At 35.6% G+C, this 18,394-nt stretch overlaps 1 protein-coding gene across 1 annotated transcript in view; it reads right to left on the reverse strand.

Annotated features, from left to right (window-relative positions):
* The window catches only part of KCNMB2 (potassium calcium-activated channel subfamily M regulatory beta subunit 2), a 347,713-nt gene extending 332,803 nt beyond the window's left edge, over window positions 1–14,910 (reverse strand). The window contains exon 1 of the mRNA XM_069472916.1: window positions 14,849–14,910. Within this exon, the coding sequence (XP_069329017.1) occupies window positions 14,849–14,886 (38 nt within the window). The 5' untranslated portion in view covers window positions 14,887–14,910. The remainder of the gene's footprint in view (window positions 1–14,848) is intronic.
* Window positions 14,911–18,394: the final 3,484 nt, after the last annotated feature.

Consider the following 18,394-nt stretch of genomic DNA (forward strand, 5'->3'; position numbering starts at 1 on the left):
TGGGCATCCTATATTTTTATTTGCTAAATCTGGCAACTCTACATAAGCATTAAAAAAAAAAAGCATGATCTTTGGTGTCAAGATCTAGTTGACTCTGAGTCCTGACTTGTCATTTACTCATCCTATAAAAAGAAGGGAGTCTTAGGACATAAAACCTCTGCTCATCTATAAAAAGAGAGATAAGAGCACTTGCCTCGTGGGGTTGTTGTAAAGATTAAATGAGTTGATACCTGTAAAGTACTAGACCCATAGTAGGTGATTAATAACAATAAGGTCAACAGCAGTAATACTGATAAGATTTGCCCATGCTATCAATTTTGAAAAACAGCACTAAATTCATTAGGAAATAACATTTGTAACATACATTTTCAAATTGCCTCTACATGAAAAACTATTGTTTGATTTTCATGGAAGCCTAATTTTCTATGGATAATCTTTATCACTGGTTCTCATGTTGTAGCATGCAACATAATCACCTGGATGACTTGTTAAAACACAGATTTCTAGGCTCCCACCCCTATAGATGATGATTCAATTGTTCTGTGGTGGGGCCCAAGAATCTGAATTTCTAACGAACTCCCAGGTGATGCTGATTCTGCTGGTCTGCCATGAAGATTTGAGAGCCTCTGATCTACATCAGAAGTGTTCTGGCTTTTTCATGGTTCTCTTGCCTCCTGTGGTTATGTGCCACCTACTGGACATAATTGAGAAGAACTCACAATAGAAACAACATTTTTTAAAAGTGATTAAATTCAGATGGTCCTGTCAAGATCTTGTAAATCCTTGTGCTTTTATGGGTTGGAAATAGACAAAGGTTTTTTATTGTGATGCAAGAGTAACATTTAGCTGGTAACATTTCTTTTTAAGTAAAGAAAACATTAAGAGCATTCTGAATTCTGTTTACAGCTCAATGCATAAGAGCTGAACTACTAAGTGTTGACAATTACTTATTGATTTCTAGTCCCCTCAATTTCATGGCAGGAAGGAACATATCCTGGTACAATAGGCACAAAAAAGTCTTTCTCCTTAGGCCTCTATTTATTCATCTGTACAGTGAGAGGAGGTAAGATAATTTCAAAAAGCATTCTCTAATATTCTGTGATTCTACCCAAGAGATGTTTTGCTTAGCTTAGCCTCAGAAAGGAGAAAGACTCTCATGTAGAATGAAGGTCAGTTCTCTGACATCATACAACCCTTTCATTTTATAAAAACTAACTGAAATGTTTTGGGGCCTTCCAAGTACTTCTGCCTTTTCTTTTCAGGCTACAATTTCTCTATCAATAAAAGAGTAATGATAATAATAATGATACCAATTTCCCTTACAGAATTATTTTAAGGACATAATAGAAGTGGAAATAATCGTATTCATCTGCTAGGGTTTCCATAGCAAAGTACACAGACTGGGTGTCTTAAACAAGAGAAATTTGTTTTCTCAAGACTAGAAGGATAAGATCAAGATGTCAGCTGGGGCTGGGCGCGGTGGCTCATGCCTATAATCCTAGCACTCTGGGAGGCTGAGGCGGGTGGATCGCTCGAGGTCAGGAGTTCGAGACCAGCCTGAGCAAGAGCGTGACCACATCTCTACTAAAAATAGAAAGAAATTATCTGGCCAACTAAAAATATATATAGAAAAAATTAGCCAGGCATGGTAGCACATGCCTGTAGTCCCAGCTACTTGGGAGGCTGAGGCAGAAGGATCTCTTAAGCCCAGGAGTTTGACGTTGCTGTGAGCTAGGCTGATGCCATGGCACTCACTCTATCCTGGGCAACAGAGCAAGACTCTGTCTCAAAAAAAAAAAAAAAAAAAAGATGTCAGCTGGGTTGGTTTCCTCTGAGACTTCTTTCCTTGGCTTGTAGATGGACGTTGTCTCTCTTTCTTCACATGGTTTTTCCTCTGTGTGTGTGTCTGTATCCAAATCCCCTCTCTTCATGATGGCACCAGTCATATTGGGTTAGGGTCCACCCTAATGACCCATTTTAACTTAGTTACTATCTAAAAAATGCTATCTTTAAATATAGTCACATTCTGAGGTACTAGGGGTTAGAACTTCAATATGCGAATTTTGAGGAGACACAATTTAGCCCATACCAGTTGTGTTTGAACACTGTACAAATACCATTTTAAAATAGAATCTTATCCATATGGTCTTCATTTTCCACATCTGTAAAACAAGGAAGTTCTTCTGAGTGAGTTCTGAGTAACTCCAACCTTCATATTCTGTTGTGTTCTCATTTCTCTAACCCCTCAGAGTCTACAGTTAAGTTTTTCCAGGAGCCACTGTATGCCAGGTCCCAGGACAGAGGAGCATTTGCATTCAAGTGGTGTAGTGAAGAGCATGGTGTCAGACAACTGAGTTTCATTCCAACTCAGGAATTTTCTTATTAAGAAAACTTGGACACAATACTCAATATCTCTGGGTCTCAGTTTCCCCCTGGGCAAAATGGAGCTGTAATGCACGTCTAGAGTTGCTGTGAGGGTAAGGAAGATAATATGCATAAAGCACCCAGCACAAAGATTGCTTAACAGTGGAAGCTCAGTAAGTGGCAGTTACATGTTGCATATTCAACCGTGGCTTGGCTGTCCTAAGGTGGAACGAATCTTGCAGAAATGCCTCAGTGGTATCTTGCAGTCTGTGCCACATACTTCATTGTGGCGACTGCTGCTATCAGTGTTTCCTTCTGAGCCACGCTGCTGATGTGGAAAGCAAAGAACAACTCACCCTTCTCCCTGTTATAGAGGCACAGCTCCCTTCATAGGGGCCAGGGAAAGTAATGGTTATCCTGACAATTATCCAGCATTATAACCTCATATACTTTTGATGCAGGCTCTGGGATTCCAACACCAGCACCTCACTTAAGAGTAGCCAGTTCTTACAGCATCCTCCAGGAAGGTAAGACGCACTGCGTCAGGTCCAACTGGGCTCTAGAGATACATGAGGTAAATTTTTCCATTGCCAGACCACTGGGTAGAGCTTTGGGGAGTCTTCAGATACTTTAACCTTTTTTTCCTATTTCAAAATTACCCAAAGCACAGGTTAGCCAAGTACTTTCTAGGCAAGTCTCTGTTCAGAGGGGAAGCTGTCATGTCCAATTTAGGAAATTACAATTAACATTTGAGGAACAAGTAAGAGCATTACTAATTTCAGCACCCTAAAACAACTATATTGATTTTTGTACAAAATTTTCAGGCTAATATTCATGTGTGTGTTCATATATATTTATATACACACACGTATATATTAATGTATTTATACAGACACACACAGCCATGTGCTGCATAACAACATTTCAGTCAAAGACAGACCACATATGCTATGGTGGTTCTATAAGATTATATTGGAGCTGAAAAATTCCTATTGCCTAGTGACCTCTTGATGATCTGTATAAGACCTAAGCTAATGTGTGTGTTTGTCTTACTTTTAAACAAAAAGAGTTTAAAAAGTATAACATAAATTTAAAAATAGAAAAAAGCTTACAGGATAAGGATATAAAGAATATATTTTTAGACAACTGAACAATGTGCTTAAGTTTTAAGCTATGTTATTACAAAAGAGTCAAAAAGTTAAAAAAAAGATTAAAAAGTTTATAAAGTAAAAAAGTTAAACTGAGGTTAATCTATTATTGAAGAAAGAAATTTTTTTTCGTATGAATTTAGTGTAGCCTAAGTGTAAGTGTGTATAAAGTCTGCAGTTATGTGCAGTAATGTCCTAGGCCTTCACATTCACTCACCACTCACTCACTGACTCACCCAGAGCAACTTCCAGTCCTGCAAGCTCCATTCATGCTAAGTGTTCTATACAGATGTACCATTTTTTATTTTTTATACTTCATTTTTACTGTACCTTTTCTATGTTCTAAATAGATATATTTAGCTACACAAATACTTATCATTGTGTTAGAATTACCTACAGTATTCAATACAGTAACATGAGGTACATGTCTGTAGCCCAGGAGCAATAGGCCATACCGTATAGCCTAGGTGTGTAGCAGGCTATACTATCTAGGTTTGTGTAAGTACAGTCCATGATATTTGCACCAGAAAGTCACTTAACAACACATTTCTCAGAATGTATTCCCATTACTAAGTGACACATGACTGTATATTCACACTATACTTTTACATATATTTTACAGAACAAGGATTATACTTTGCAAATACTTTCTATTATACTATTTTTACTGTATCTTAGCCCAGAAACATTTTCCACTGCTATCATTTTAATGGTTGAATTACATTCTATAGATTGAATGGACAAAATTTTCCCATTCCCCTATCTATGAGCATTTAAGTTGCTTTTAATTTTATAAATGATGCTGCAATGCACAATTATTTCCCACCCCATCCTCTCCTAAGTCCTTTTCTTAGGATAAATTTCTAGAACTTGGCATGAACATTTCTACATATATTACACTGCAGCAGTAAACATCTCTCACTTCCCTGCAAAGTGTTGTAGTCTTTTAAATTTTTGATTCTCTGTAAAAGATAGCTTCTCTTATCATTAAAACCTTTAGTACTGAGGCATAGGAGAGAGTGCCATCTGCTGCCTTGAAAACATTACTTCGTGCAATTTTCTGCTTATTCTCAGAGAGCACGCTCTTCCATGGTAAAGTCTGCTCCTAGGTTGGGTACTAAATGATGGGAAAAGTGTTTATTAAGTGAAGTCACATTGCCAAGTTACTAGGCCCAGTGTAATCTGTACTTCTACTGTAGTAGATCATAGCCAGGCACTATTTCCTGTTTCCTTTGGGAAATACCAAGTCCTAATAATTGGTTTATGAGAGTTTGTGATGCAAGCTACTGTGAAACCACGTGTACTGTGCTCTGGTCTGTTAGTTATTCCATTCAATCTATTTTCCTCTTCTCAACAAATGCAGATCTCACCACCCAAGTGGTTAGATTACTCTTCTGTCCAGCCCTGTGCTTTGGCCAGATTGCTCTACTCATGAAATGATTTCCCCTCTTCCCTCAGTGGCTTTTAATTTTGGTTAGCTTTGTAGCGTTACCTTAATACTCCCCCTTTCCTCCCCAGGAGTTTTCCAAGATTTTCTAATCTCTGCAATGTCCCTACTGCACTACCTCCCAGGCCTGCTCTTTCACTATCATATGGGATTTTCTAGAGAGAAAGTTGAGACTATTTTCCATGTCACAAAAGGCTTTTCCTGATTTGGGCCCTGCCTGCTTATCCAGCCTTACCTACAATAATTAGTTCTTTGTTTTCTATACTCTAGCACAACATCGTCCAGATGAAACATAATTGGTCACATATGTAATTTAAAATATTCTCATAGCCACATTAAGATAGGAAAAATCAAGCAAACAAACAAAATATCGTAAAACAACAGCAGGTTACCCAGAATATTATTATGTTTACATGTGATACTTTAAACAAGTTGAGTGCTCAATAGACACATATTTCTAGCTCTAGGAGTCCTGAGCTACATATAAGTTCCCCAAATACACTAATTTCAACCCCCAAGCCTTTGCACACCCTTTTCCACCCAAAATGACCTTTCCCCCATCTGGGAAAGCCTGGCACAAATACTACCTTTTCCAGCGATTCTTTCTTGACTCTCTGCAAATGTTATTAATCTCTCTCTTCTCTGTCCTGCCACTCTACTTTGTACATGCTTCTATCAATATTTTCTATTTCTTACTCTTTATAGTAATATATTAATTTAAATTTATAAATGACTTATTCATAGCTTTATACTTGATTTTGAGCTTCTTTAAGGCAGAGATGTCTCCGTATTCCGAACATCAAGAACAGACCATATTCTCACCATCAATGTGCAATAAAAGGATGAGTGGATGAATGTTTGTTAATCGAGTTGCTACCACCTGTCTTTGTTGGTGCATACTCTGTGGTCCTATGTCATCTTACCAGGCTTCACCACAAGCCTGATGGAAAGATTTACCCAGACAAGCCATGATTTCTTTTATTGCTCCATTTCTAGGTCAGAGATACAAACAAAGTGAAATAACTGGCAGGAAGAAAAGAAAAGGTTGGTGGCTTGACTTTGATGTCTGTCTTCGCACTGATTTCCTGGGTGTGTTCTGAGATCATTGGCTTTTCAAGTTAAATTGAGAACATAATATTTTAAGTATTCAAATTGGACTGTCTTCATACTTTGAATAAGGTGTTTCCCTGACAAAAGCTCTTCTTTGACAAAATCTGCTTAGATGTGTATATGAGGTGTGGGACTTAATCTCATTTGCAGTTAGATCAAATTCCCTTCCTCTTGTTAAAGTCTCCTACCGTATGCTTCTGGTAGAAACCGATTCAGGAAGACTGAATGGCTGGGTAACTGACATAATTTTTGGAAAATATAAACTGGTTGTCTTATTTTATTTTCCTTTGTTTCAATTCACGGAGTATTTAAAAATGTGAACACTTTTAAAACTGTTTAATTCCCGACAGTTTGTGCAGGAAAGCAGCAATATGACAGATCTCATTGTATGTATCAGACTATCTCTATGCAGAGTGGTATGTAAATGACAAAACATCAGCTCTGAATTTGAAAATGGTGTAAATCACAGGGCAAGAAGCTGCAATGGTGTACCTGGATGCTGTTCTTCTTAGATTAGAAATCTGTTACTAAAATCAGGTAAACTATCAAAATAAAATATAAATACAGAAATAAATATCATAGTGTAACTACCCTTGTAACTTAGTCTAATCACTTTAAATCTATATATCACATACACATATATGTCTTTTAATTAGGTCCATTTTATATGCTGGGAAGTGTGGACATACAGATATAATGCCAGGGATTTATGGCTTTTTTAGGTGTATGTGAAAATGTTTAGGACTTGAAGGATAAAATTACCTGTCTTCCAGATATGAAAAATCATGGTAAATCAAACTAAAATTAAACTAAAAATTATCTAGTTGTCTCAAAATATAACATTATATAAACTTGATCTCATGTGCACGGAGGGAAGTAAAACTCAGTGGAAAGTAACCGAGGGGGAGAGGCCGAACCTACCTAATGAACATTATTTGTGTGATGGGCACAGCTACAGCTGGGATTCAAGCATTACAAAAGTGATCCGTGTAGCCTAAAAGATTTATACCCTTTTAATATTTTGAAAATAAAAAAACTTGATCAGTAGTTATTACTAAATAATAATAATAATTACATTTTATTATATTTGAGAAATATTTGTAGGTCAAATTTCTTCACTTAGAAGAATTCTCAAGCATGTGCCATGATTGCTAGATAATTGATGATCATAAATGAAATGAGCTAGTCAGATCTAAATAACATGAAAAAGAAAATTATAAAAATATTTTTAAATTTTTATAACAAAAATAATATTTACTATGGGATGTGGGGAAATTGTAATAGATTTTTTATAATTGTTTTATTAATAGTTATTTACCTGGTATGGCTTTTTAAAAAATCTTTTCCTTTTAATGGAATCATACTTGATCTGTTTTCATGATATCTAATTTAATCTTTTTCTGGGATGTGTTCCAATGTTGGGGACTTAAAGTGACTTACTATCAAGATCATTATTGTCATTATGTTTATTCAGGGCATGTATCAGGTGTTTGGTTTCCTTCAATTGGCTGCCTCTAATGTTCTGCCATGATTCCTCTTAATGGGAAAGATCATGAAATAGAATGGGGTATAGCTGGTGAAACAATATTTGTCTCTTTTTTCATTTGCCTTAAAGCCTATTGGATTCTACTCTAAATCTAGCTGATTGTTACCAAGTATTAGAGAAACAATGATATTCCTGAAACAGGGATTTATAAATCATTTTTCTTATAAAAGGTGGTATTGTGTATTTGTTAGAAACAAAAAAAATTTAGTAGTTATCACTAATAATATTTCATCAATTACAATATGTACTTTTTCCTGTATATGTAATATCTCTGAAATTGGGGCGGAAATTGAAATTGACGTCATGTTGTGGTTTAATTGGCCACATTTTTGTTTCCTATGAGTGATAGATAAAACAATAATGGTACTATCATCTACTAAAAGATGATAGGGCATTAGCTATGTGAACCATAGAAAAGTTATTTAATATGCTCTGTGCCTTACATCTTACATTGATATAACAGAATAATTCCTACTTCATGAAGTTGCTATGAAGATTAAATTAAATCATATGCATGACTCTCACCACACAATACTTGGCACATACTAAACTACAGAAATAAAATTTCTCTTCTATTTTTATCTTACATTATTTCATATTTCTCCTTCCTCTGTTTCCGTGATAGAGTAGAACATAAATTAGATTCATTTTCTCATTTGTAATAGCATGAATTTTTGTGATTACTTAGTTGCCAATATTATTAGTCTAACTAGTATATGGTGATTTATTTATTTTTATTATGAAAGATGTTCATGGGTAGGGCAGGGAAATAAGTATGAAAAAGAATAGCAATATAAGAGTGTTTCTGTCTCTCCAAATCCTTGCCAGCATTTGTTGTTTTGGGATTTTTTGACAGAGTCTAATCTCACTGGGGTTAGGTGATATCTCATTTGGTTTTGATTTGCATTTCTCTAATGATTAGAGATGTTGAGCATTTTTTTATATGTTTGCTGGCCATTATTCTGTCTTCTTTTGAAAAGTTTCTGTTCGTTTCCTTTGCCCATTTATTGATGGTGTTGTTTGATTTTTTCTTGTTGATTATTTTAAGTTCTAGATAGATTCTTGTTATCAGCCCTTTATTGGATGTATGGAAAGCAAATATTTTCTCCCATTCTGTAGGGTGCCTATTCGCTCTAATGATAGTTTCCTTGGCTGTGCAAAAGCTTTTTAGTTTGATCAGATCCCATTTATTTATTTTTGTTGCTGCTGTGATTGCTTTGGGGGTCTTCTTCAAAAATTCTTTGCCTAGGCTGGTGTCTGAAAGGGTCAACACTATGGTGCTCACACAGTAGTAATATTCTCCAGGGATTAGGGGATTGGGCGGGGGGTGGGGTGGATGGGTAAACTGACAACTAATGGACTTGGTAAGTGTTGTAGAGGGGAAGGGCATACCTCTAATCCTTGCTTGGGTGAGGCAAAGTCATAAAATGTAACCAAAATGTTTGTACCCTCATAATATCTTGAAATAAAAAAAAGAATAGCAATATATATTTGCAAAATGCTTTTCATTTCACATTCTGACTGCCACTGTTAGTGCCCACATGCACTATCCAGAGGTCTAAGGATAGGCCTGCTCCACTTGCTGCTGGCTCTGCTGGTGCCTGAGCTTGTCTTCTGGGTAGCTGGAGTCTGATTCCCCCGGCCTATCTCCACTGGTGCCCATGTGCACCATTTGGGGTCCTAAAAATGGCCTGCTCAGCCTGTTACCACCACTGCCAGCACCTGTGCATATCCACTGAGGACTTTCCCTGCCTGCCACTGTCTGGACCCATGCATGCTGTCTGGGGGTCAGAGAATGAGTTTGCCTCATGTGCTGCCACTACTCATGTGCACTGTGTGGGAGCCTGGGCGTTGATCACTCTGCCTGTGACTACTGGTGCACATGTGAGCTGTCCAGGGGCCTAAGGGCAAGCTCACCCCACCCACTGCTGATGCAGGTATGTGCCTTCTGGGGGCCAGAGGGTCAGTTTGTCCAGCTTGCCATGAACATTTCTGGAGCCCCCACCCCACACCACCCAGGAGACCTGGAGACTGGCCCACTCAGCTAGCCACCAGCGCTGCTGGCCCTCTTGTGCACTGCTTGGGGGCCTGAGGACATGTCTGCCCAGCCCATTGTTGCTACTGCTGGCACTGAGTATGCTGCCTAGATAAGTTCTAGTGTTCAATAGCACAGTAGGGTGACTATGGATTATAACTAATTGTATATTTCATAATAGCTAGAAGAGAAGATTTGAAATGTTCCCAATACAAAGAACATTATAAATGTTTGAGGTGATGGATATCCTAATTACACTAATGTGATCAATATGTCAGGTTTCAGTCTGAAATGTCAGTTCTGAGCCTGCTCATGGCCGAAGAATGACCATGATGCACCAAAGTAAGGCAAGCACAAAAATGAGGGTTATTTAGGAGAGAAAGATAGGGTTATAGGGCAAGAGCAAGATATAGGTTCACAGAGCATGATACATACACCACAGATGACGACTGAACCCACTGTCACAGCAAAGGGAGAGCAAAAGGAAGGGCCTGGTTATTATGGTCTGTGTCTTGCCTTATAGTGCCCAGATTGGGACCTTTCTGTAGCTCAGATGTCACCATGGAACCACTTTGATTGGATAGTTGGGAGTTGCATGACCTCAGTCTTACTATGCATGCAGGTTGTTCTAGGTCACTTTCTGGATGCTATGGTACCTATGCTGCTTGGCCTGTGGGCTAGAGAGTCTTCTGCATTCTTTTGCAGCTGGTGTGCAAAGTTCTGACTGGCAGATTCATAGGGTATTCCCTCCTCCCCCAGGTATGGCAGTAGCTGAGGGAAGGATTAAGGTGGGACAGGACCTAGGGGCCTGGGGCCCACCCTTGTCCTTCTTCCCAGGTGGGGCAATTGCACCAAGGCAAAGGGCAAACTTTTGTCCCTAGGAGACCTGGAATATCTTGCTAACTATCTAACGATTACATGTTCTATGCATGTATCAAAATATCACATGTACCCCCATAAAAATGTACAATTATTAGGTATCAATAAAAATGTTTAAAAAATCAGCTTAGAATTTCTATTAGATAACATTACAATGCTTCCCCCATGTGAACTTAATAGAGTGCATAAGAATATTCTTACTAATTTTATGTATGTTAAAAATTTATGTATTGTTAATATTTAGCTACCTATTCAAATATTTAAAATTTTTAAAGAAATGCAAAAATTGCTAGAGTGTTAAGAACTCTGAGAAATTATAGTAAAAATGCTAATGAGACATTAGAGAAGGGCTCATGAAGACGAGGAGATTGAAATGGATCTCTATGACAAAAGAAGTCAGAGAAGGAAGAAGAAAGGGAACTTCTGAAAACGAGAAGAGTAAAGTGTCGAAGGGCTTATCAAAGAAAAGTTCCAGATATAAATACTTAACTAGATGTAAACAATGAGGACAATGAGGACGAGTAACATATAAGATGAAGGTACTACTCTGTGGACTGCATTTCATGGTACTGGAAACAAAAGTTAAGTGCATCAAAGAAACGTATTAAATGTGGTCATGGTGGGGATATTTTACTGAAACACCTCAGTTAGGAGAGCTATTTTCATCGCATACATGAAAAGCAAAAAAAAAAAAAAAAAAAAACTCTAGACAAATTTATATATAAGAGACCTTGAGATGAATTACTGTCTGTATTTGATAACAAACCATGTGACTTTCTTGAGTTTAACAATTGTACCAATTAAGTGTTGTAACTAAGATTGTTAATTGTTTACCATGAAATATAAATAAATATGAATTAATAACAAATGTCTTATATTTTCAAAACTGTTTTGTAGTCTTACCTCCATGTGATCTTTTACATCTTCCCCATGAGGTAAAGAACAGATGTATTATCCTCAGTTGACAGAGAGGAAGCGATTGAGTGACTTAAAGACACTCGGATATTTTTTGAAAAATTTCTGGTCCAGAGTTCTCTTCTATTCTTCTACGTCTGAAATCTTACCCACACTCATTGCATTAACTCTCACTACTTTTAGATTGCTCTGTCTTTCTTTCTTCCTTTCTTAATTTCTTTCTTTCTTTCTTTTTTTAACCAAGTCCTGACGGCCTTGATAGATTGCCCTATTTTCTCTATAATAAACCCATTAGAGTTTACTTCCCACATTTACTTCTTTCAGCAGCAAAGTTAGCCTCTCACAGAAATGTGGAGCCATATTTTACTCTTCCCCTTTCCTCGATAGCCTGCCTCAGAGGTTGTCAATACCAATTTCTTTCCATTATTTCTTTCTGGTGTGCTTTCCTTTAAACCTCCCCTACTATTGTTTTCTAGACAGGTCTTTGCAGTAGCTGTTAGTCTTCCAATTCATTCTGTACTTGACCAAATTAATCTTTATAAAATTCACTTGTATATGTCACAGAACTCTCCAACAGCTCAATATTGGGCACAGTGAAGCCCAAGGATTGATACTGAAGGAGGATCTCAGGTCTGATTAGCGTTATCTTTTGTTCACAGAAGGCTGGGAAATAATGGACCTAGGTTAACCAAGAGAAATTAGGACCATGAGTCCAGCAAAGAGAAGATAACGCCAGTCTAGATAAGCAAGACCCTCTGAGGTCTGACTTCTCCCTAATCATTTAAACTGATCTTTTGTTGTCCTCAACATAAAACTCTTTCTTCTGCGCAGCCAGTTCTTTCGATAAAATCTGAATGTGCTGTGCTTATGTCTGCCCTATGCCTTTGCTTGTATTGTTTCCCAATCATTCAAAAATGCATTCAACAAACATTTATTGAGCACTTTCAAGGTACTGGAAATATAAAAATGAAGAAGATCCTTTTCTGCCATTTAGTAGCTCACAGGGATGTAAGGAGTATGTGTGTTGGGTGAGGGGAGAGAAGAAGTAAGCAACTAACTACAATACATTGCAACAAGTGCCATTGCTTGTAAAGCATTTGATGGGAACATAAAAAAGTCAGTAGCTGTGCCCAGGGAAGTCAGGAAAGGTGAGAAAGTGGAGATGACATTCGAACTGATTTTCTTCTTCCCCTCAATCTTTCCAGATCCTGTTTAAGCATCCATCCAAGGTGCCATTCCTCTTAAATGCCTGAGGCCTTTATGGAGGTGTCAACCTACATTTATCACTTTCTGAAACTCCTTTGGAAAATACTGTTATCTCCTGTTTTGGCATTAATCATCAACTGTTTCCTGTGTACTTACTTCCTCCAACCAGATCATAAACCCTTAAGTGCCAGGGATCATGTATTACACTTTTTAGTATCCATCTCCAGACACAGGGACAAAATTCATATTTATTAGAAGATTTCTTTTAATCTTTTGTGTATATACTAATTTTCATGTTTAAGAAGTCATGTATTTGCAGCCACACATTAATAACTACAAGTTCTAATGATAAAAATCAATTTTTCAGAGAGAAGAATGCACTCTACTAAAGTACAGTTATAATTTTCAGGGGAATATGTCATTAAATAATTCTAGTTACATATAGCAAATCCTAAACTGATTATTATGTTGGTAATGATTCTGTTATTTAGTGTTCAGGGAGAAATGTACGCATTTGAAAGAAGCACTGTAGGCAAGAGAAAGTAATGGAGTATGGTCAGCAATACATACAGTGTATTACATGCTGGGTAAAATGTTTATTGATTTTTTTAATCCTTAAGCAGGACTTCAGGTCTACAAAATATTTACTATTGCTTATCAGGATCAGGTTTCCTTGAGCAAATACAGGTGACTGCTCTTTCCTGATGCTTTTTCATCAATGATTACCAGACTGGCACCATGGTATACTCTTTTTCCTTCTTTCCTTCTTCCCTTCTTCCCTGGGTATGCATGGAAAGCTTGAACTGTGATTATTTTTGTTTCAGTCTTTTAGAATAAGCAAGAAATACTTATGGATCTGGACCAAATTAAGATATTTCATGGCAGGAGAAATGTGCATGCCCTAAAATAAGTTAACCATTCAACGTTGACTGAATTTGCACTTAGAGACAATTCAATTCATCTATCTAGATTTGAATTTTCTGGACTAAATGCCCAGTTTAATAACCATCTTTTAATTTTTAAAGATGTGCAACTAGTAATATTTTTAAATTTTAACATTGGGCAAGTCTCTTGTTTTTTCAGTCAAAAAAAATGGCATAAAACTCAAGCAAAACACTGTTGTTATACTTTGCACAATACTTTTAAGGCATTTAAGAGTGCGTGAATGTTATCTCTACTAACAGTTATGTCTCAAGATCCATTATGCACGAACACTAGTATAACTTGAAATAGTAAAAGTTGGATGGATTTATACTTTACTGGTTGCCAAGTTAGGGATTTAAATTTGTAAATGATTTCCTTAATAGATTATTAGACTTAAAGGATAGATTAAAAATAATAAAATAGTTCACATAGCACTTTTAAATTATTACATAAAATAATATCATGTTTTATATGAAACATTCTAAGTTATAAAAAGATCACAGAGGAAAAAAGGGACATATTTGTAAAAATTCAATATATGATATCCTAGCTTTACCGTGTATCGCATTATTTTAAGATTACTCAGAGCATTCACATGTCAGAGAAATTGCTTTGCATACAGGTTATAAAAGAGGGGTGATTTATAATACTTTCTTCTGGTAACATGCACTAAACAATGGAGGATCCAAACTATAACATTGCAAAGACTGAAGTCTGGTATTATAACTCATTGCCATTACCCCATTTTGCAAGAAAACTTACACAAATGTTGTCAGTGGTATATTAGGAGTTATTAGGAGCTTGGAGACAACTCCTAAACATACATTTTCATTTTTGATATGCATATTCAGTTCATAAATATACATATTCATCTAGCATTTGCTCTTCCACACAATCATTCAATTTGTTCACCTGCTGCCTTTTTATGATGAGGTTAATAACAAATCCTCTTCTCCATTGCCTTGGAGTACTTGAATAAAAGCCTTTCATATGATCAAGGCCAGGCCCTTACTTTAAGCTAATTTTGTCAGATGATTTAAAAGAAAAGATGATTTCTTATGCTTTTTACTTTTTTATATAGATATAGGGCAAAGATACTTTTGTGACTTTACCAAATGGTCACATGCCATTTCTTGTTTTGATACTATAGCCAAGTCATATTTCCCTATTGGGAAGTAGGAAAAGTTAGGCCAATATTCCAACAGAAATATCTTATGACACAGTAACACTACTTTAAAAATCATTCTACTGGTTGCTTTTTAAAAATAACTTACCTCACTGCCTGTGTGTGCCGTTCAAAGGTAAAGCTCATTTTTTCCAGGTAATAGGGAGGCTTCTGTGCTGAGCATTTTCTGGCTTATTCATGAAAATATCCTAAGCAGAGGAACAGGAAGCAGTGAGAAAAACAAACATAGGAACCCAGGAGAAAAGATGTGCCCTGGAGACCTGTGTTAATGGCAACAGAGGGGAGGGAGGACTCCTCTTGTGGCACTTTCCCCTTCTTTCTAACCTGTGTCAGCATGAAGAACTCACAGATATGCTTTCTAGATGTTCAAATGGTGCTTTAGCCCAGAAGTGTTTAGCTCAGAAATGTACTGAAACTAGTTTTTTCACCTGCATAAACAAGGTATGTCATACACTTGCATCCCAATATAGCATTATAGTGTGCAAAGATAATACAGCTTGTTGACATCTCTGAAATATATAGAGTTATACCAGAGGCATAAAAATGTACTCTGGTGGCTATTTTAATAACTGTTTACAATGGTTTAGTTTCCTTTTTTTAAATTTAAAATTTTTTTTTAATTATTATAGGTATATAACAATAGTATATCTTTACAGGGTACATGTGATGTTTTGATACAGACATACAATGAGAATTAATCAAATCAGGATAATTGGGGTATCCCACCTCAGGCATTTATCATTTCTTTGCGTTAGAAACTCAAGTAATAGAATAAGGTTGTTGTTTTAAAAGCCCATTTTTATAGCAATTTCTGGCTAAAAGGCCTGGAAAAAATCATGCAGGCAAAGTAGTTGGTTCTGAGAGGAAGTTATGCAGTCAGAAAAACATGAATAGTTCCACAGCTTTGAAATGATTGGCATTTTTTATATCTATATTCATGTACAATAATATGAAAAAGTAATATTTTCAGATGAGAGAGTCCAGAAATAGACACACATAAATATACTCAACTGATCTTTGACAAAAGATCAAAGGCAATATAATGGAGAAAAGATAGTCTTTTTAACAAATAGTGCTCGAACAACTGGATATCCACATACAAAAAAATGTTTCTAGATACAGACCTTACACCATTTAAAAAATTACCTCAAAGTGGATCACAGACCTAAATGTATAATGCAAAACTACAAAACTCCTAGAAGATAACATAGAAGAAAATCTGGATGATCTAGAGTTTGGCAATGAGTCTTTAGAGATACTGCCAAAGGCATGATCCATGAAAGAAAGAATTGATAAGCTGGACTTTATTAAAATTAACTATTTCCACTATGTAAAAGACATTATCAAGAGAATGAAAAGAGAAGCCACTAGAATGGGAGAAAATATTTGCGAAAGACATAGCTGATAAGAGGACTGTTATCCAAAATGTACGAAGAATTCTTTAAATGTAACAATAAGAAAAAAAAACACAATTAAAAAATGAGCCAAAGACCTTAAAAGACACCTCAACACAAAAGACACATAGATGGCAAATAAGTATATGAAAAGATGTTCCACATAATATATCATTTGGGAAATAACAATTTAAACAACAATGAGATACTACTACACATCAATTAGAATAGCCAAAATCTAGAACACTGACACTATCAAATAAATGCCATTGAGAATGCACAGTGATAGGAGCTCTCATTTATTGCCGGTGGAAATGCAGAATAGTACAGACACTTTGGAAGATAGTTTGACAATTTCTTACAAAACTAAACATACTCTTGTCATAATGATCCAGCATTCTTGATCCTTGGTATTTACGCCAACGAGTTGAAAACTTAAGTCTACACAAACACCTGCACAGAGATGTTTATAGCAGTTTTATTCATAATTGCCACAACTTAGAAACAACCAAGATGTCCTTCAGTAGGTGAATGATAAACTATGGTACATTCAAACAACAGGGTACTATTAATCACCAAAAAAAAAAAAAAAGAGCTATCAAGCCATGACAAGACATGGAGGAAGCCTACATGCATGTTACTAAGTAAAAGAAGCCAATTTAAAAGGGTTACATTCTATATAATGCCAACTATATGACATTCTGGAAAAGACAAAACTACGGAGGCAGTAAAAAGATCTGTGGTTTCCAGGGGTTAGGAGGAAGGGTGGGATGAACAGGCAGAACACAGAGGATTTTTAGGGTGGTGAAACTATTCTGTTTGATACTTTAATGGTGGATACATGTCATTATAAATTTGTCCAAGCCTGTAGCCTGTAGAATATACAACACCAAGAGCGAACCCTAACGTAAACTATGGATTTTGGGTGATAATGACTTCTTGCCATTTAAGCTTTTTTTTTTTTTTTCTCTGTGGCTTAATAAAATGTCTCAGGTCACTTTGTACTTACCTGCTCAAGATTTGGAGTCAGTCATATATTTTTAAAGACATTGCTCCTTTTAGAGAGGATTGACAGTTTGAAAGAAAGATCTGAATGCTGGGTGCCTTCTTTCCTATGAGGATGCCCTTGCTTCTGTAGGCCACTGCAATAGACAGAGCTAGGAAATATATTGTTAAAAATCATGAGTTCATATTGATATTTCTGCTTCAAATTTAATGTATGGGGTTTTTAAATAACTTTTTGAAAGTTTATAATTGTATCTCTTTTCTTTTAATCTTATTTTTATAATAACAATATATTTATTATAAATGTTTTATTCTTTAATATCCATAAGTAGTTTAAAATTATAATACCAATATATTACTATTAAAAATATAACTATAGATTTTTAAAATTTCTCTGCCATTTAAATTTTTTTTAATTTTTTGGTCTGTAGAAAAAATATCCTATAAAAGATGGACATTTAGAGCACTGTACTCAAAAGTTATTTGAAATAGTACTTTTCTCTGTGTAGTCATATTATAAATTTGATATATTGATTCATTTGTTTCTCATTGTGATTAATTTTAGGGTTTGGTATTGTTCTTTTTTTGCTTCAGTTTTATTTTTAGAATATGTAAAATATTTACTTGATTAAAATCAAAACTAAATAGAAAGAGTACTCAAAGAAATATGATTTCCATCCCTACCTCCCCTATCCTGTTTCTATACCCCTATCTAGGTAACAAATTTCATTAGTTTCCAATTTATCTTTCCTGTGTTTTAGAAAAACTAGGCAAACGTATGTGTAGATAGAAAAACAGATTAATTCTTATTTCACTTTTATTCTTATGTAAAATTTCATGTACTACATAAAATTTAGAGACATTAAATTTTGTGTAAAAATAAATCAATATTTCTTGCATTTTTTAAACTTAATATTTCCTATAATCATTCCGTCTTAATGTATAGTAATTTTCTTTGTTCTTTTTCATGACTCTATTATTATCATACCACGTTTATTCAATATATTACTTATTAATATTCCTTATTAACCAGAACCAGAATTAAATAGAATTTTGGTCATACAAATGGAGCCTCATGCATATGTTGTTTGTATTTGTGGAGTCATAGTCTATCATCAAAGTATAAGAAGTTCTGTTTCTCTATAATCTTACCAACAAAGTGCTTTTACAAATTTTTCAATTTCTGCCAATCTGATAGGTAACTAGTGATATTTCAGTGTTATTTTAATCTGAAT

The sequence above is a fragment of the Eulemur rufifrons genome, chromosome 7, assembly GCF_041146395.1.
Source record: "Eulemur rufifrons isolate Redbay chromosome 7, OSU_ERuf_1, whole genome shotgun sequence".
Lineage (NCBI taxonomy): Eukaryota > Metazoa > Chordata > Mammalia > Primates > Lemuridae > Eulemur > Eulemur rufifrons.